This window comes from Parambassis ranga, chromosome 1 (genome assembly GCF_900634625.1).
Source record: "Parambassis ranga chromosome 1, fParRan2.1, whole genome shotgun sequence".
NCBI lineage: Eukaryota > Metazoa > Chordata > Actinopteri > Ambassidae > Parambassis > Parambassis ranga.
Window position 1 is genome coordinate 22396268 of NC_041022.1, and position 15991 is coordinate 22412258.

General features: G+C 42.6%; 3 protein-coding genes across 4 annotated transcripts; 1 reads left to right on the forward strand and 2 right to left on the reverse strand.

Annotated features, from left to right (window-relative positions):
- Positions 1–847: 847 nt before the first annotated feature.
- Positions 848–10934, reverse strand: wipf2a (WAS/WASL interacting protein family, member 2a). 2 transcript variants are annotated; one of them, XM_028411229.1, is made up of 8 exons: positions 10437–10934; positions 8085–8226; positions 7701–7833; positions 7205–7348; positions 6422–7096; positions 5151–5399; positions 3932–4033; positions 848–2946 (listed from the first exon to the last, which is right to left on the reverse strand). In XM_028411229.1, the coding sequence occupies exons 2-8, from the start codon at positions 8142–8144 to the stop codon at positions 2903–2905; spliced, it is 1407 nt and encodes a 468-aa protein (XP_028267030.1). In that variant the 5' UTR covers positions 8145–8226; positions 10437–10934; the 3' UTR covers positions 848–2902. The 2 variants fall into 2 exon arrangements, with proteins under 2 accessions (XP_028267030.1, XP_028267041.1); XM_028411240.1 differs by having other exon boundaries at positions 10870–10917.
- Positions 10935–11343: 409 nt separating this feature from the next.
- On the forward strand, positions 11344–12171 carry mrpl21 (mitochondrial ribosomal protein L21). The gene has a single exon (XM_028412227.1). The coding sequence runs from the start codon at positions 11391–11393 to the stop codon at positions 11970–11972; it is 582 nt and encodes a 193-aa protein (XP_028268028.1). The 5' UTR covers positions 11344–11390; the 3' UTR covers positions 11973–12171.
- A 211-nt stretch (positions 12172–12382) lies between these two features.
- On the reverse strand, positions 12383–15805 carry c1h6orf120 (chromosome 1 C6orf120 homolog). Its single transcript, XM_028412314.1, has 2 exons — positions 15730–15805; positions 12383–14131 (listed from the first exon to the last, which is right to left on the reverse strand). The coding sequence occupies exon 2, from the start codon at positions 14095–14097 to the stop codon at positions 13540–13542; it is 558 nt and encodes a 185-aa protein (XP_028268115.1). The 5' UTR covers positions 14098–14131; positions 15730–15805; the 3' UTR covers positions 12383–13539.
- Between the last annotated feature and the right edge of the window lie 186 nt (positions 15806–15991).

Sequence of the window (15991 nt, forward strand, 5' to 3'; positions counted from 1 at the left end):
ATACCTCACATTAACAGGAAATACAGAGATATGTGACTATTCTACTCTACATTCAAAAACAGCTGTTTAAAACTGACTCTACATGCATCAGTTTGTTTTGTGATTTAAAAAATAAAAGAGTTTTACCTTGTTCAGATGTGACTCACAGCAGACCACAGGCTGCAAGTTACATTCTCTCAGCAGCAAGTGTGTATCAGCTTCACTGAACTTGTGTCCTTACCCTATTTCCTGGGTCACGTGTTTCCCCATTGATAAGTTTTCGCGCCAACCTCGTGGCGGGAAAACCTTCGCCTGTCATTGACACTACGACCGCACGAGGGCAGTGAAACACCAAAGAGTGCAAAGACAGGCACAAACACCGACAAAGTACTGGAATAGAATACTTACATCAAGTTTCAAAGGTTAAAAAGTTCAAGTTAAAACCGTGTTGCCATTTTACAGCTGCTGCTGTTTGACTGTATTGCATTGTGTCTATTATTGTCCTCATGTCTTCCAACAACCACATTCTAGTGCATTATAGACCATTGTAGTATCTGTGTAGTGTGTATACAAATAAGGCAGACTGGAGTGTTTACTCTGGGTTACAGGGCATTCATATTCAGAATTTAGAAAAATGAAGGAACATCCTTATATTCCGCACCGTTTGACTGCTGCTTGGTCACATTTCTCTTTGGCGGGACACTTTCATGTCATCAGCAGGCTGTAAACACCAAGGAGTAAACTCTGTAAACTCAAAGGATGAAAGATGAACATACTGTGATGTTGTGTCTGTATCTAAAATGAGCGTTATTTCAGACAGGCACACAAATACACACTTATTACACAAAGAAAAACACGATGCATCAGATACCTTTTACCCCCAGCAGGAATATATTTATTTGAACTTTTTCAAAAGATATAAAACATGGTTGGTTAACGTGAAACGACCACAGAGTTTTTGTGCTAAAGAGTGGACAAGGTGAGAACATGAGGAAACAAACGTGATGGGTCACCTGTGTGTCAAGGCGAGTGTACATCCAGACAAAGAAGAATAGGTCCATTAGTTTATTACGCTCCATTTAGAAACCACATCCCCAGAGTTTGGGCTTGTTGGTAGAACCTAACATTCATCCATTCAGCTCATTCAACCTTGTGGTCAAACACCCAGAGAAGTGCTACACAGTCTGCTCTATCAGACCAAAGCTCACTGACTGGAATGTCCTTATAACTCTTAAATCATTTTCTTTCCTATATTACAGGCTTTTTACAACATAAAAATAGATCAATAACTATGATTACCTTTTCCTTAATGTAAATATACAATATTTATTGCATTTTCAAATAGATTAGTTTCTTATTTACTTAGTTGTCATCATCTTCCCCCTGAAAATCAACACAAAAATAAAAGCGCTGGTACCAATAAAAGTGCCAACAGACTTGTGTAAGGCAAAGACCAGCAGGAGGTGCTGCATGGCTGAGAATGGATAATCTGGTCTGAACCAGCATTCTTTTTACATGGCATTTTAGTTATCATTAGTGTTCGAAAATATAGCTTAATGGTTCATAAAAAAGCAAACTGTAGTAAAGGATCTCCAGCTGTTTTCAACAGTTCTCTGGCACTTAAGTGTTCCCACTGTGTTTTCTTTTGTTTTTGGTTAGCTGCTACCATCTACAATCTAAGACTGGTCCTTGCATAGCAACATACTCAACAAAGCATCTTTCTCTGGCTATGCAGTCCTTCAAAGGGCCACCAGCAGCAAACGTAGAAGTAATAAATCAGCATTGAGCATTTAGACCAACTCTCAAGGAAGATTTACACAAACTGTCAGAAACGATCCCTTGTAAACTCCTCCCTCAGCAAACCTGCAGTTCCATCATCTAATCTTGGTCCAGTAACGGATGGTTTAGTGTCGGACTCTGCTGTGGCCCACACAGAAACCACCATGTTTAGAAAAAGACATGGCTACATGTGGGCTACAGGTTCTCATATACATCAGGATACAAGTCATGAATGCATCAGGGTCATATTAGCAACAAACGGTCTGATTTTTGTTCTTTTTGTGTTCATCATGCACAGTGTCTTGGTGCAGCAGCTAAGCTTCCGTGCAACATCACCTGAAAATGGAAATATAAACACCCCCACATAAAGGAAAAAGAAATCTGAAAACATCCCCCCACCAAAAAAATAAACAACCAGGCAAGACTTCTATCATCACTTGGCAATCTTTCCAGTAATGTACATGTCCATGAACAGAGATCATTAAAAATGTCAGTTATATAATAAAAATGTGCTGAAACCATTGTCACTGAGCAGTTCATCACCCACTTTTGGCACACTGAGAAAGAGTTGATTGGAACGCACCCTTACCTGGCACTGATGGAATGGCTTCTGACAAAAACTAACCATAATAACCTTCAATAAGCCCCACGTTGTGGCATCGCACGTTCTTCTGGAAAATCTGCTTTTCATTCATAGTGTTGAATTTGCCAAAACAAATTAATGCAGCCACCAAAAATAAAAAAAAATAAAGTAAAAGAAGAAAGATTTATGAAAGTCACAGCTATTATCAATGTTATCAAGAATATGCATAAAAATGGAATGCAGAGATTGCAGGTGTTTGGTCCTGATATGTAGCGTCAAACTGAAGCCTCTGTGACCTGTCAGCAGAGGAGAAATCCAGGTGCTCACAGTCAGAAGGTCGAGTATGTTTCTCACCTCTGAGTGGTTTTTGTTCTCTCGTGCAAAGATGAAGGTGACCACTGTGTCTGCTGGTGTAGCAGTTTTTACTTTGTATTCATCACTGTGGATGGCTGGTGGTTCCGTGTTAGTGTTATTTAAGTTGTAGTGTGTAGTGTGCACTTCCTCCCTCCTGACTGCCTATCGAGTTGACTGACAGAGTTTAAGTCCTGAGCTGTGGTCCATTCACCTCCCCACCGGCGGTGCTGGAGGAGCTCCTCTCATCATGGCTGAAGGTGGAGACACAAGGAGGAAAGACAAGAGTAACAACAGGTTAGTCCTGTGACTAACACACACACACGGGGGCAAATGATTGACTAAGAATGGGCCATAAATTCCATAAAGCTACTGTGACTTTAAGCAGAAATGACTTACAAACCCACTTTAACAGCAGTGAGAACATCTGAAACATCCAGTATATTATATATTCTATTAAATACTTACTAACAATAAATACTAACTCATTAACTTTCATAGGCAGGAGGCAGGTGCTGACAGAATAAGGGAAAAAGTTTAAATAAAAACGTTCCTGAGAGGTACGATGCAGTCAGACTTTACAGGTGTATAGCTGACATCAAAGTGAAGGCCAAGTTTAAAGATGGGCGAGGGCTAAACGCTCATAGATCAAAATGTCAACATGTCGATGTCCTTCATGGCTGCTGTGGTTGCAATTTACTGCACTTTTAGCAAAAGCATCATCACACAAGATACTGAGTTACATAAGAGCATCGGCTTCTGAGTGACGTCGGGCTTCATGATTTCCCAACGTCCCTAAAAAAATCCACAATATATATCCATAATATAATCAAGCATGATGAGAGGCTGAAAGCTGCATGGAGCCATTAACAAAGCGAAAAATGGGAGAATAGTTGTGACATACTTATAACCATTAACAGTTGATCCAAATCTCTAAGCCTCTAAGGACACATAGCAGGTCGCCTGTCATAAAACCAAGCCTCCTCCTCATACACACGATCATATTTAACACGGTCAAAGTGTGATAGACAGATCTCCATCACCTAAGTCAATCTTAACAACAACTAAACAAAACCTGATATTTGATATCTGGGGATTGGGGCACAATGTGGTTCAAACAGAACCTGAGAACAAACCAGACTTTTTAACCTAGCCTCATATAACTTCTAATTAATGCTACTTTAAAAAGAGAAAGAATATACAAATGTGCTGCACAGTGGTCAGAGCAGTTTGAATTACCCTTGTTGGTTTTGCTGGGATAGACCTTGTTGAAAGACCTGTACTCCTCAGGAGGTGGAAGGTCTTCAATAGGGTGGAAGTTGAACTTCGATTCAAAATCATCTGAGTGAAGAAAACAAACATATATAGTGTTATACACCAGGTACCCAGAACAATACATCCCAATACATTCCAGCTAGTCGGGTTTTAAACATTTTCATTGCTTTTTATTGATGATGACTGATGAAAAAAAATACAGGAGCACACTTGATACTGCAGATAGAGAGTGACCCAAAACATACAGCGACAGCTACCAGGTGACAAGGCAAAGAGCATCTCAAGGGAGGAAACTCAGCATTCGGTCATGTTTGTGGGTTCCAGACTCCAGACTCCAGTCATTGACTGCAAAAAGTTTTCATCCAAGTATTTAAGGAAGTCCTTATGTTTGTATAAATGTTTATATGAGCCAACAGAAATGTTAGTGTATGAAAGTGGTTAGAATTTGACTGAAATTTGACTTCCACTTCTGTGGAGCATATGCTGCTGACTTGTCACTACAAAAACACCAAATAAATAAATACTCTACAGCCTCTCCTGCTGTCAAACTGAAACAGTGTGTGTTCAGTGGGAATGAGGTCAAGTGGCTGACACTACAAACCTCCTTGGTTCCCTTGCTCAGTTTCCAAACATTGTCCTGCTATAAAATCTGAAAGCCTTGAATTTAGGCTACAGCGACAGGCATAGATGTTGGAAACTACAAGAAAACCATTGGATTTTATCATCATTACTCTTATGTCTGTATACTAAAAAAGAAATGTACAAAACTAGAATTACACGAACAGTATGGACATTAGTAATCTAGGAACTGTCTCTGCCCCCCTGATATTTCCCATACAACAGGAAACAGAAAGGCTTGTTTGCATACCTGCATGGGTGTATTTGACTATCGACAGCCTTTCACCACTGTCACTTCCACTATATCAAGATGAAACCACGTTAGCTTAGACCTTTTAAACTTAGACTTGACATTACATATGTAACCAAAGCTTTGTCAGTCCACCTAGTCTAGTTCACTATGACTGGCAGCCTCTGTGGAAGTGTGGTGGTAACAGACTGAAGATGGTGGAGGCAAAGCACTGTGTAGCTCTATTGTCCAGCCTTCTTTAGGCTCAATATACATGTGAGAGCTGTATGAATTGAAGAGGATTATGATGACACCAAGCTCTGAGGTGCAACTTACCTAAGATGGACTTTGATGAGGAGCTGGAGGAGTGGCCGTTCCGTATGGGTGGGGGTGGAGGAGGGGGTCCAGCTGGTGTTCGGGAAGATAAGGAGGATGATGAGATGGACGAGGAGGAGGGAGGAGGATGTGGTCTGCCTGTTCGGTTGTGGGGCTCTGAGACTGCAGAGCTGTGGCCTCGATACGGGGGTGGGGGAGGGGGGGCGTCCCGGCCACCGTTACGAGACCCAGGATGTGGCACCTGGGGAGCTGTGTGGACAACAAAATTCACATTTTATCTTGTCTAATAAATCCTTTTAAAACTGCAATGTAAAAATGTTATTACACAGTAGACTCACCAATATCACATTCTAAGCATCTGACAACAAGATAAACATCAAACTGTTCATTTTAAATACCAGAAATTAAAAGGGACAGCACTTTATTGAGCTATGAAAAGCAACAATAAAATAAACCACTAACATACTGTACCCAAATACAGAGTAGGGGGAGAAGAGTGAAAGCGAGGAAGAATGCTGGAATATTCCACAGGGCTTTAGGAATGCAAAGAAACCAGGAGACCTCGTGCTGAATCACTTCGTCATCCAATCACAACCGAGAGCTCCAGCTAACAAGTGCCTTCCTGTTACGTGGCTTTGCTCTGAATTCATATTCGGCATACATTTCCAGTGAGCAAGTAATTCACTTCGGGGAAACTTGCAAAACGTAGAGGTGTACTTCAGTAAAACTAAGGCACTAGATGCAGGTATAGGTGTCGAACATAAACGTGCCATGCCACAGCATGCCAAGCATTTCTACTCTGGTGCTGAAATACTGGAACATATTTGGCCAACAGTGCAATGAGGAAAACATGTTTCCCAAAATACTAAAATAGCTGTACTACTCTGCAGACACCTAGCCTGAATGCTGGTCAAAATTCAAAACAGGGAATTTATTCATCATTGATGCCTCTACATAGCTACACTATGTGGAGGAAATGTTCCAGCACAATATTCTGCTTAAAGGCTGCACTGCATAACAGAGATAACAAGTTAAAACTTGTGTGCGAACATTCCAGCAGCAGAGGATGGAGACCAATATGTTCTTCATTAGCAGGACCATCATACATGCACGGATAGGCAATTGTAGTTTCCATAAGAAAAGCAGAGGGGCACTGATTCTCCTTTTGTGGAACAGAATGGTCCACAGACCACTCTGAAGGGGCAGGGTGTCATTTAATCAATTAATATGACTTTAAAAGGCATGACAGGTGTGCAGGATGATGTTTGTACCTGCTCTGCGTCCAGGTGGGTCTCTTGCAGGTGGTGGTGGCCTGCTAACTTGCTGAGAGGATGGAGATGGCGATGGAGGAGGTGGAGGAGCGTGGCTGCGTCCTTGGCTGCTGCCTCCTGATGTGTGTTTTTTGTGCAAGGAGTTGTGCCTCTGGGGGAGCTCAGGGGCCCCGCCCCCATCTACCTGGGAAGGGCCATTGGATACATGTGTTCTGTATGGCGGCGGAGGAGGAGGCGGCGCAGAAGAGCCACCGGTTGCTGGTCTGCTGGAAGACGGAGGCATTTTTACGGTGCTAGGGGGGGTGGGGCCTCTGCTGGGTGTTGGTGGCAGAGGTTTCTCTCTACTTTGAGAGGAAGATGCAGAATGTGGAGCAGGTACTTTCTGGTTGGGGGTAGGTGGAGCATTGCCACGACCACCTCTGTTAAAAGGTGGAGGAGGAGGTGGGGCAGAGGTGCTGTGCTTCATTCCACTGCCAATGGAAGAGGTACTGCTGCTGCTGGAGGGGCGGGAGATGTCGGGCAGGGAGGGGCGGTGGGAGCGCTGATGCTCCGAAGGAGATGGCTTGTCAGCTGGGGATGGTGAGGAGGAGCGGCCTGTGGGGGGACGAGGAGCTGTAGGTCGGGACCCTGGAGGGCGCAGAGCAGACCTGCCCACTGATCCACCGGCTAAACCATCTTGTAGGGTGGGAAAAAAAAGAGAATGGGGTAGAGATGTGGAGCTTTAGTTAGGTAAAAACTATGCTAATATATGAAATAAAACTGGACATTAAAAATTGCTTTTACCTCCAACTGGGCGTAATTTTGGCACTCCTCCTTGAAAAAGCCCCCCCATTCCCATAGGGGCTCCACCTCCAAAACCTCCACTGCCGCCACCGCCGCCGCCGCCTCCTCCTCCTCCTCCACCACCACCACCTCCACCACCTGATTCTGGTAAAAAGATGAGACAGTCCTCAATACAGACAAATATGAAAGCTACATTTTAATATTGAAATATTTGGAAAGTGTGGGAGTGTAGGCAGACCCGGATCTGAGTGCAGAGAAAGAAGAGCTACAACATTTGTTTTAATTCACTACATTGCACAACATATGCCTTTTAAATGATATATAGTTAGGTTCGTGTGCGTCCGTCTTAGCACATACACTGAGAGCCTTTATTTAATGCCACTAAATCTATACAGGTTCTTATCAATGAACACTTGTTAAAAACTGGATAATAAGTATAACTCAAGGCTCAACACATGTCATGTACAACCCACAGAACAAACTTGTTGTGACTCACTCTCTAGAACTGGGGCACTCCGGTCATTGATTTGAGCGACTTTCTTTAGCTTGGCGCCTTTGCAGATGTCTGACAGCAGTGCTCCTCTGCCTTTTGACTCATTCGCGCTCAGCTTGGGAGGATTCGTGTTCGCCTGTGAAGGAAGTGAACAGTTTTACAATCTCCCACATTTATAAATAAACAAGAAACAAGACCTGTACATAAAAGTCATGTGACTCAGTGGAATATTTACCTGAAGTACCATGTTTTACTACAATTAACTTTATGAAACAAATCAAAATGACATTAACATATGTTCCGGATGTGCCTATATAGATTGTTCATGTACTGAATGTTGTCATCTTTTGCAGTGCGTTATGCTCTGTATCTGATGTAGTCACTGACCTCATTGAAGGTTGGAGGAGGAGGGGGCCCTGGAGGAGGGGGCGGGGGCGGGATAGGCATCCTGTCCCTCTGTTGGCAACTCTCTTTGAGGGGTAAAGGCAGGTGACCTCACCGTCTCCACTGGGATAAGACACACCGACTCCTACATGATAAAAGAAATGTTTAAAGTGAAGCAACTTAAAAAAGTCTTGGAATATCTTCATGATTTATAGCTGCTATCACCAGCAATAAATAAAGCATTTTTTGTCAAAATAAAATCTGCTGATCGGTGTTAACAGTGTTAACTCTATTTCCCGGCAAACAAATACATGATATGAAAAAACATCGGTCTGTTCCTTCCATCAGTATGTATTGATTTTTGTCCCTGCTTTTTAGTGTCACCTATCGATATAAAGGGAGGACACCACGCCTAAGTGTGAATGCTCTATGACCCTGTTCAGACTGAGGAAAGTCAAGCCAGCTAAAGCTGGATCGAATCCGGATAGCGTTTAAGGTAGATACGTCCAGGTAGTGGTAAGACAGGGTTAGGTTGTTTTTTTGGTCCAAAATGCAGCATATTCCTTTATAGCCATGTCAAAAATAAACTCTGCTGTCAATATGCTTGGTTATATGAACAATCAAAAGCAAGCGAAAGGTGTGGTGACATCTCAACATGATTCAAGCAGCAATAATTAAGATTAGTAAAACATTTAGTAGAGACTTAGACGGTCTGATAACAGATGATCAAAAACTAGACTCTCAGGGAGTTGCGTCTACTGTAGATCTTTGTTGTTTGTCTCATTTTTAAATTAAGCCAGATTTGTTTAGGAGAAGGTTCTGTTGATTTCTGTCTTCAGTAGCTAGGGATTACAATAATTACTAATCAATAACTAAACACAGCTGCTTTGTAAAGCCTGTTGTGAAGTCTAGTTTCATGAAATCGTCCCATCAAGTGTTTTTTTTTTGTTGTTTTTTTTTATTTGACAACTTAAAGAAAAAACTTACACAGGATACACCTGCACCTGAAACTGCTTTAATATGTCAGCTCCTCACACAATAAGTGTCTGAGGTCACTGGATCTCTCCAAACCAGTTAGCTGTCTGGGCTCATTGTTGGTTCATGCAGGCAGTTTGCCTCCCCACCCCGCCCTCATCCTCTGCTGTTCCATTCCTAAAGCAGTCTACATGAGTGCTGGGCAGGTTTTTACCGAGGGAAACCAAAGGAATCTCACCTAGCAAGCTTTCCAGTCAGCCAGAGATATGTTTTAAACAGAGCCATACAGCATCAGAAACTAAAATTTAGAGTGGGTGGGGGTACTGTTGCAAGAGACACACAAGACCTGTAAGCAGTGAGCATTCTTAAATAATCATCAATAATTGGTATTAACACAAATCTAGTCGATATTTCATTCTTTCTTTTATAAGACTCGTCTTCTATTACATACAAAACATTTTAGTTCCTTCAGAGTTGATTTATTATCACTGTGGCATATTTTCCACAAATAGACAAAGCTGGCAGTCAAACACTGATAAAAAAAGGTCCCGACCTATGACCCCTGTAATCTAACTAATGTTTTCCATTCAACATCAACAAGTAGGTGAGGTCCAAATGTAGGTCATGACCACTGAGGTTTACTCTTCATTAGGCTGTTCATCCCATCAGCTGATAAACAGCCATTCAAACAGTGTTGCGCTGCTCATTAAAATACAGGCAGTGAGGGAGGGCTGTATGAGGAAGTTGGATGCTTTTGTGGTCAAGGAAATACACTGAGCTAAAGGCCTGTAATGCTGTGTGTGTTTCTAGGCTTCAGGAAGGGGGGCACTGACTGCCCAAGAATGCTAAAACACGTCCAGGAGCCCAAGAGCCATCCTCCACTGACAGCCTGTTTGATCATGTTGGAAACATCATCTGTACTAGATTAGCCCAATAGACAAGATATGCTACTTAATTTACATATTTTTTTTTAATTTGATAAACATTTCTTGTTGGTTTCTTGTTTACTACATTAATTAATACAGATAGTAGATAAAAAAACAGCAAAGTTAAGAAAAACAAGGTAGTTCACAGTGAAAATTGCGGCATCTGAAGTGATCTATTTAAGTAAAACTTTGATCCAGTACTGTGTATGTTGTGTTCAATGACTTCAATTTCCAATCGCACAAATAATTAGTTATATTATTCAGATGTGTGTGTTTCCAGCGAGCAGAAACATGCACACAGTGACACAGAACTCAGCAAAACTGGATTTATCGGGCCTGGGCAGGTTGACTAGCCGCTCCCAGGTAAAGCGCACTGAAACAAACATACCTGGCAGCAGCTAGCTTAAACTTAGGTGGAGTTACGATTGCTTCCCCGTCCTTACAATTTACTCACCCAGGCTCAAACAAGAGGTTTGGTATTCTCGTCCCCGCAAACAGCATGAATGGAAACTGCTGTTGTGGCAATCCTTCGTCGGAGCAGTTTGTCAAAAAAAATAGGATGGGAGGGTGCTGGCAAGTCGTGGTGATGTAACTTAACGCCACCAAAGACACTCGTAGCGAAGGTTAGCCGGCTAACGTTAGCCAGCTAACGTCGGTCTTACCAGCTCTGCTAGCGACGGTTACACTAGTGCTAGCCGCAGTTAGCCGTTAGCACTGAGCTGTTTACTTTCCAGCTGTCAGTGTCAATGCAGTCCTGCTTCATGCAAACTCAGTCCTCGAGAGTTCGTTTAGATAACGTCGTGCATAAAACAAACTTCCAAATGCATTTAGGAGTCACTTTTCGACAGTTTCAGGTAGCTACGGAAAACTTCACCCGCACTCCTGACCTGCAAGCAGAGCCATACTCCCCGCTGACACCGTTTATCGGTCCTTCTCGGAAACCCGGAAACGGGCAGACCGACACAAAATGGAGGCACATCAGCGCTGCGTTCAAGGACTGCCGTATTTTTCAGGATGTAGGCACATAATGGAAGGATTAACGAAACAATAGCTCCCCAACATTATAAAATAGCAAGGAATTTTGGCAATTGGTATGTCTACTTACATGTGACTCTTACATTTGTGTCAGATTTTTACCAAAATGTTCTGTTAAGTTTTATTTAAATAGTTTTACTTACCTATAATATTGCATGGAATAATACGCAGTACAATAATGTCCTCTTCGATTGTTTTTAGTAGGAATTATGTTGATGTATTAATAACAATGAATTATGTTCTAATTAGATGCTAAATCGATCCTCAATTTTGTTTATGTAAAAGATAACTGAACATTTCCATTTTTTTGTTTTTATTGAAGTCAAGTGACTAAGACGCATGCGCGGCGACAGCTACCCTACTTCCTGTTAAGATGGCGGTGAGCAGAGGGTATGCAGGACTGTGGAGGGCGTGCAACATGTTGCCCAGACATCCTCTGTTCCTTGCTGCCGTACGAACACAGAGCTCTCTCAGAGGGGACCTGCTACCCCGGACATCGCTGTCCAGGCCTCCATGGGCGGACCAGTTAAGCCCGGTGTCGTTGGAGGACGAGCGGACACGACATGCTGCCGTGGTGAGCACTGTGAACCATAGGATTCAACAGCAGGACTTCGGCCGTCTGTTCGCTGTGGTGCACTTCGCCGGCCGACAGTGGAAGGTCACCGACGAAGACCTGATCCTGATTGAAAACCACATCGAGGCGGGATGCGGGGAGCGGATCCGCATGGAGAAGGTGCTGCTGGTAGGAGCCGAGGACTTCACACTGATCGGCAGGCCTCTCTTGGGGAAGAACCTGGTAAGGGTCGAGGCCACCGTGATCGAAAAGACCGAGTCTTGGCCCAAAGTCCACATGCAGTTCTGGAAAAGACACCGCTTCCAGCGCAAAAAGATCATCACAAGTCCACAGTCGGTGCTGAGGATTAACAGCATCGAGCTGGCCCCCAGACTGACGTAGCGGGACCGGAACATTTCAGACTGTGTTGTCTTCATGAATGACCACTGTATCTGTACAGGGTTGATTCAAGACAGAAAACAACCCTGTAGACCTGGTGATGAGCGCAGTCCTGATCAGCTGCTCCTTAGACTGCTTTCTGTAAATAACTCGTGCACAGCAGAGATGAAATTAGATTAAAGGATTCTGTTTTCAAACGTGGTGATGGCTTTGCTCTAATTTTGTATTTCAGTCTATGAAATGATGTTAGGGCTTCTCTCCATGAAGCTCACTGTACAAAGCAGGTTCATTAGTTCCCTAGGCAACAGAAACTACAGCAGCTGCTCATTTAACCTAAGTGTAGTGAGAAATACACCCACCATGCTAACCATAGCCACATTATTAATGATGAAAGAAAGCCCAGAGACACAGTATACAAAACAACAGTTTTATTGTGAAAGCTGACCGAATTGTCTCTGGAAACAGCAAATCTGCTCAGCTGATCCACAGACCGATCTGAAGGCACTGTTGAACATTTCTGCTCAGTGTAACAAGATTACTGAAAAGTGAACTCCAGCACTGGAGGTGATGTTTAACTCAGGAGCTTGTCCAACAGGCAAAAACAAAAGTGATCCAAACAAATGTTGCTACTGGTGTTATGGGTCCATTCAAACTAATGATCCTTATTTGGAGTCAATTACAAATAAAAACAAAGTACAACTGAACTTCCTGATCTCCTTTCACACTGAAAACTAAACCGTCCCAGTCAGTACCATCATGCAGCAGTGAGACAATGACTGGATTTGTTTAGACATCTGTGTTAAGACATGTGGTTAAATTCATTCAGTCAGTTACATCTGTCGTCTCAGAATTTGAGATTTAGAAAGGGATGGGTTCAGATTTTTGAAGTATATTACAATACAACAATTACACGTGGACTGAAAAGCAATTTCATCATGATCCCTCCGTCCCTACGAATCCATTTTTACTAATCACCAGCAGAGAACAAACTACAGCCCTCATTCTGAGGGAAAGTACAGTTTCAAGCTTAGTGAGAAAACAACCATTCCAATCTAAACCAAGTCTGAAAGTAACATCAGGTTGTTGGACATAAAGTCCAGCTAGTTGTTGATCGCTTATGTGAACATGTCATCCGTCAGTACACCGTCACCTCCTGCATGGATTCAGTGACTGCATGTGCACACTGCGAGTTGCATTTTATACCTAATCTATCAATTTACCCTCCAGAAGTGGCAACACCCCTGCATTTTGGTACAGACCATTTCAAAAAAGAAAAATCACAAAGACTCAGTAAAGGATCCCAAGTTCCACCTCACACTTCATTCTTAAGCAGGACTGCTAAATGTACCTGGGTAATGTTCATCATCAAACATACAGACTTGGTTGGTCAGGCGTCAGATGTCAGTGCTGCACAGTGATCCACCAAGTTTTAAAATCTGATTTGTATTGTTGTTTATCAAGTGTATGTTTGATGTTAAAATGTCAAAACCCTGGGGACTGGTGCAATATTTTGTCATCCTTAATAAATGAAAAGAAATCATCTTCACAGCAGCAATTGAGGAAAAGATTTTCAAAATAAAATTTCAAGTACAATCTTCAAAAGTCCAATCAGAATTTGCCAAAAGATTGACTCTTCCTCCTGAAAGTCCTCCTCTGCTGACTGAGCAGAACTCTTTTCCTTATGTTCACCATCTGAAGCATAGGAGCCTCTATCAAAGGGGTCCTGGAGGACCGTTTGATCATAAAACACTCGCATTTCAAATTCACTCTCCTTGTGAGACGGATGGCCATAGATGCCAATGCCCACAGGCCTCTTGAAGTCTCCTGGCACCACCACTACGTCATGGCCGCAGGTCACTGACTGTAGCTTGTAGGTGTCAAAGCTCGGATGTAAAGTTTTATCCGACACATACAGGTCTGCATCTCCCTTGAGGCTCTGCATATGGAGGACGATTCTCCCATCGTGGTTGAGGCGTAGGTAGCTGTAGTTTCCAGCACCAATGTGGCCCTGAACCACATGGAGCAGCACCCACTCCTCAGGGATGATGTCATCCTCTGCGGTGCTCAGGAAGTTTCCAGCCTGGGACAGCAGGAGGGCGACGACCAGCGCGCTGCAGCTCAGCATCATTGTGAAGGCATTTGTCAGTCAGTCACCAGACAGCCTGAAACACAGAACGACACATAGATCAGACAGCCAGCTTAGAACCACACCCAAACAGGGAAAGAAGCAAAACTGGGCCACGTAACAAAAACATTAAACTAACTGGGAATCAACTTTACAAGTAAGACGTGAGTGTCACACATCGGCAATTAAAAGTCAGTTCAATTATCTTGCCGTTACAACTTCATGTTGATGAAGCTTCTCGGCTATCCAGGTCATTTTCATTCAGAAAGTGGAAGCAACTTGTAGAGTTTTCTTGAATACGTTTAGCTGCCCATCCACGTTCTGACTGACAAAGGACCTGAAGGCAGAGCAGCTAAATACAATGCCTTCACTGGGCAGACAACAAAAGCTTACTGAACAAAGGCTGAAGAAATCATCACTGTGAATTAATTTATTTCCCTTTATAACAAAGTGTGGGGAAGTGAAACCAGGAAAGAAAACAGAGAGCCTGATACTGATAGTAGTAAACAGGACATTGTCAATGAAGGCTCTGTCATCCAGCTCATGTGAGGTTTACACAGCATTAGAAGTTTGTGTGATCTGTCTGCCTTCTCTGGTATGCACGCTAATGGAAATGCAAATGCTGGGTTAAACAAATATATTGTCCACACCCTGAAACCCCATCTAATTTGCAATTAATCAATATCCAAACACGGGCCTCCTTAGTTGATGCAGCTGACTATTAAAAACAGTATTTGGGTAACAACAAAGGGACACAAAACAATAGGCTTTTGTACACGTTTTGTATTGCTGAGTCTAATAAAATAACAACAGATAATCCAAATACGTTTAAATATTATTATTTTACCTAAATCTTTACACATATGTACACATAAGAAGAAATACACTCTACACATATAGAATGGGAAGAAAACAACTTTGCATGCATGAAAACCTCAAAGGTAGGTTAATATCTTCAAGTGTCTAAGTGTCAAAAACAACCCTTACACACACCTGCGGTGTATATTTAGTATAATATGTGTCTGATCGCTTTCTTCCCACGGCTCAGTGAAGCTGACTGACTGAAAGCCCCCTCAGCAGAGTTAAAAATAAACAGCTCGCTCTCTGCGCCGGGGAATCTGACCTTTCATTCGAAGTAGGAAGGAGCACGGCGATTGCAAATTTCAAAACTTGCGCGTTAATAATTATATCATTACGTTGTCATTTGCGACAGAACTCAGTATACTGAACTCTAAACTCCACGGCACCTGACGCTGTCGTGGAGTTTATGCTAACCTGCTAACAACTACCAGCACCTGCTCAGCAGTCCAACCTGCTAAACCCCTTTGGTAAAATGATAACGACAACAAATAGGCGGTCTTTCACATAAGTGTATAAAATACTCCAGTTTGCTCACACTGTGATTAGAAAAATACAGACATATTTATCATGTAGCTACTTACTTAGCTAACAGACTAGCCTCTTGTAACAGTTGGGTAGCTATCGCGCGGCTAACGTTTCTTCTTGCGTGTTCGGTACAACAATATCCACACCTCCACGGAAGACGAGGTCTAGAAAATATCTGGAGCTTGACAATAAATGTATGATCTTATTATTAAAGATTAAAATGAGTAACACTGTACTCCGTTTACTTACCCAGCTGTCATTACCTAACCAGCATCTTGGTCTAAATGCAGCAGCAGCAACAAAGTTCACTTCTTCACTTCCTTTTCCTCCGACTCAGCAGCAAGCCGCGCTCACGCCATCTAGCGGCCGAGCTGACAAAAGCACGTCTCCGCTTGTTTTTAGAAAATCTACATACAATCAAATAATAAGTAAATGTACGTTAGATTAATATTGTGCCCACTCATTAATGTCAGAGTTGCAGCTCATGGATCACGTATTCTTTTCTCAGAAT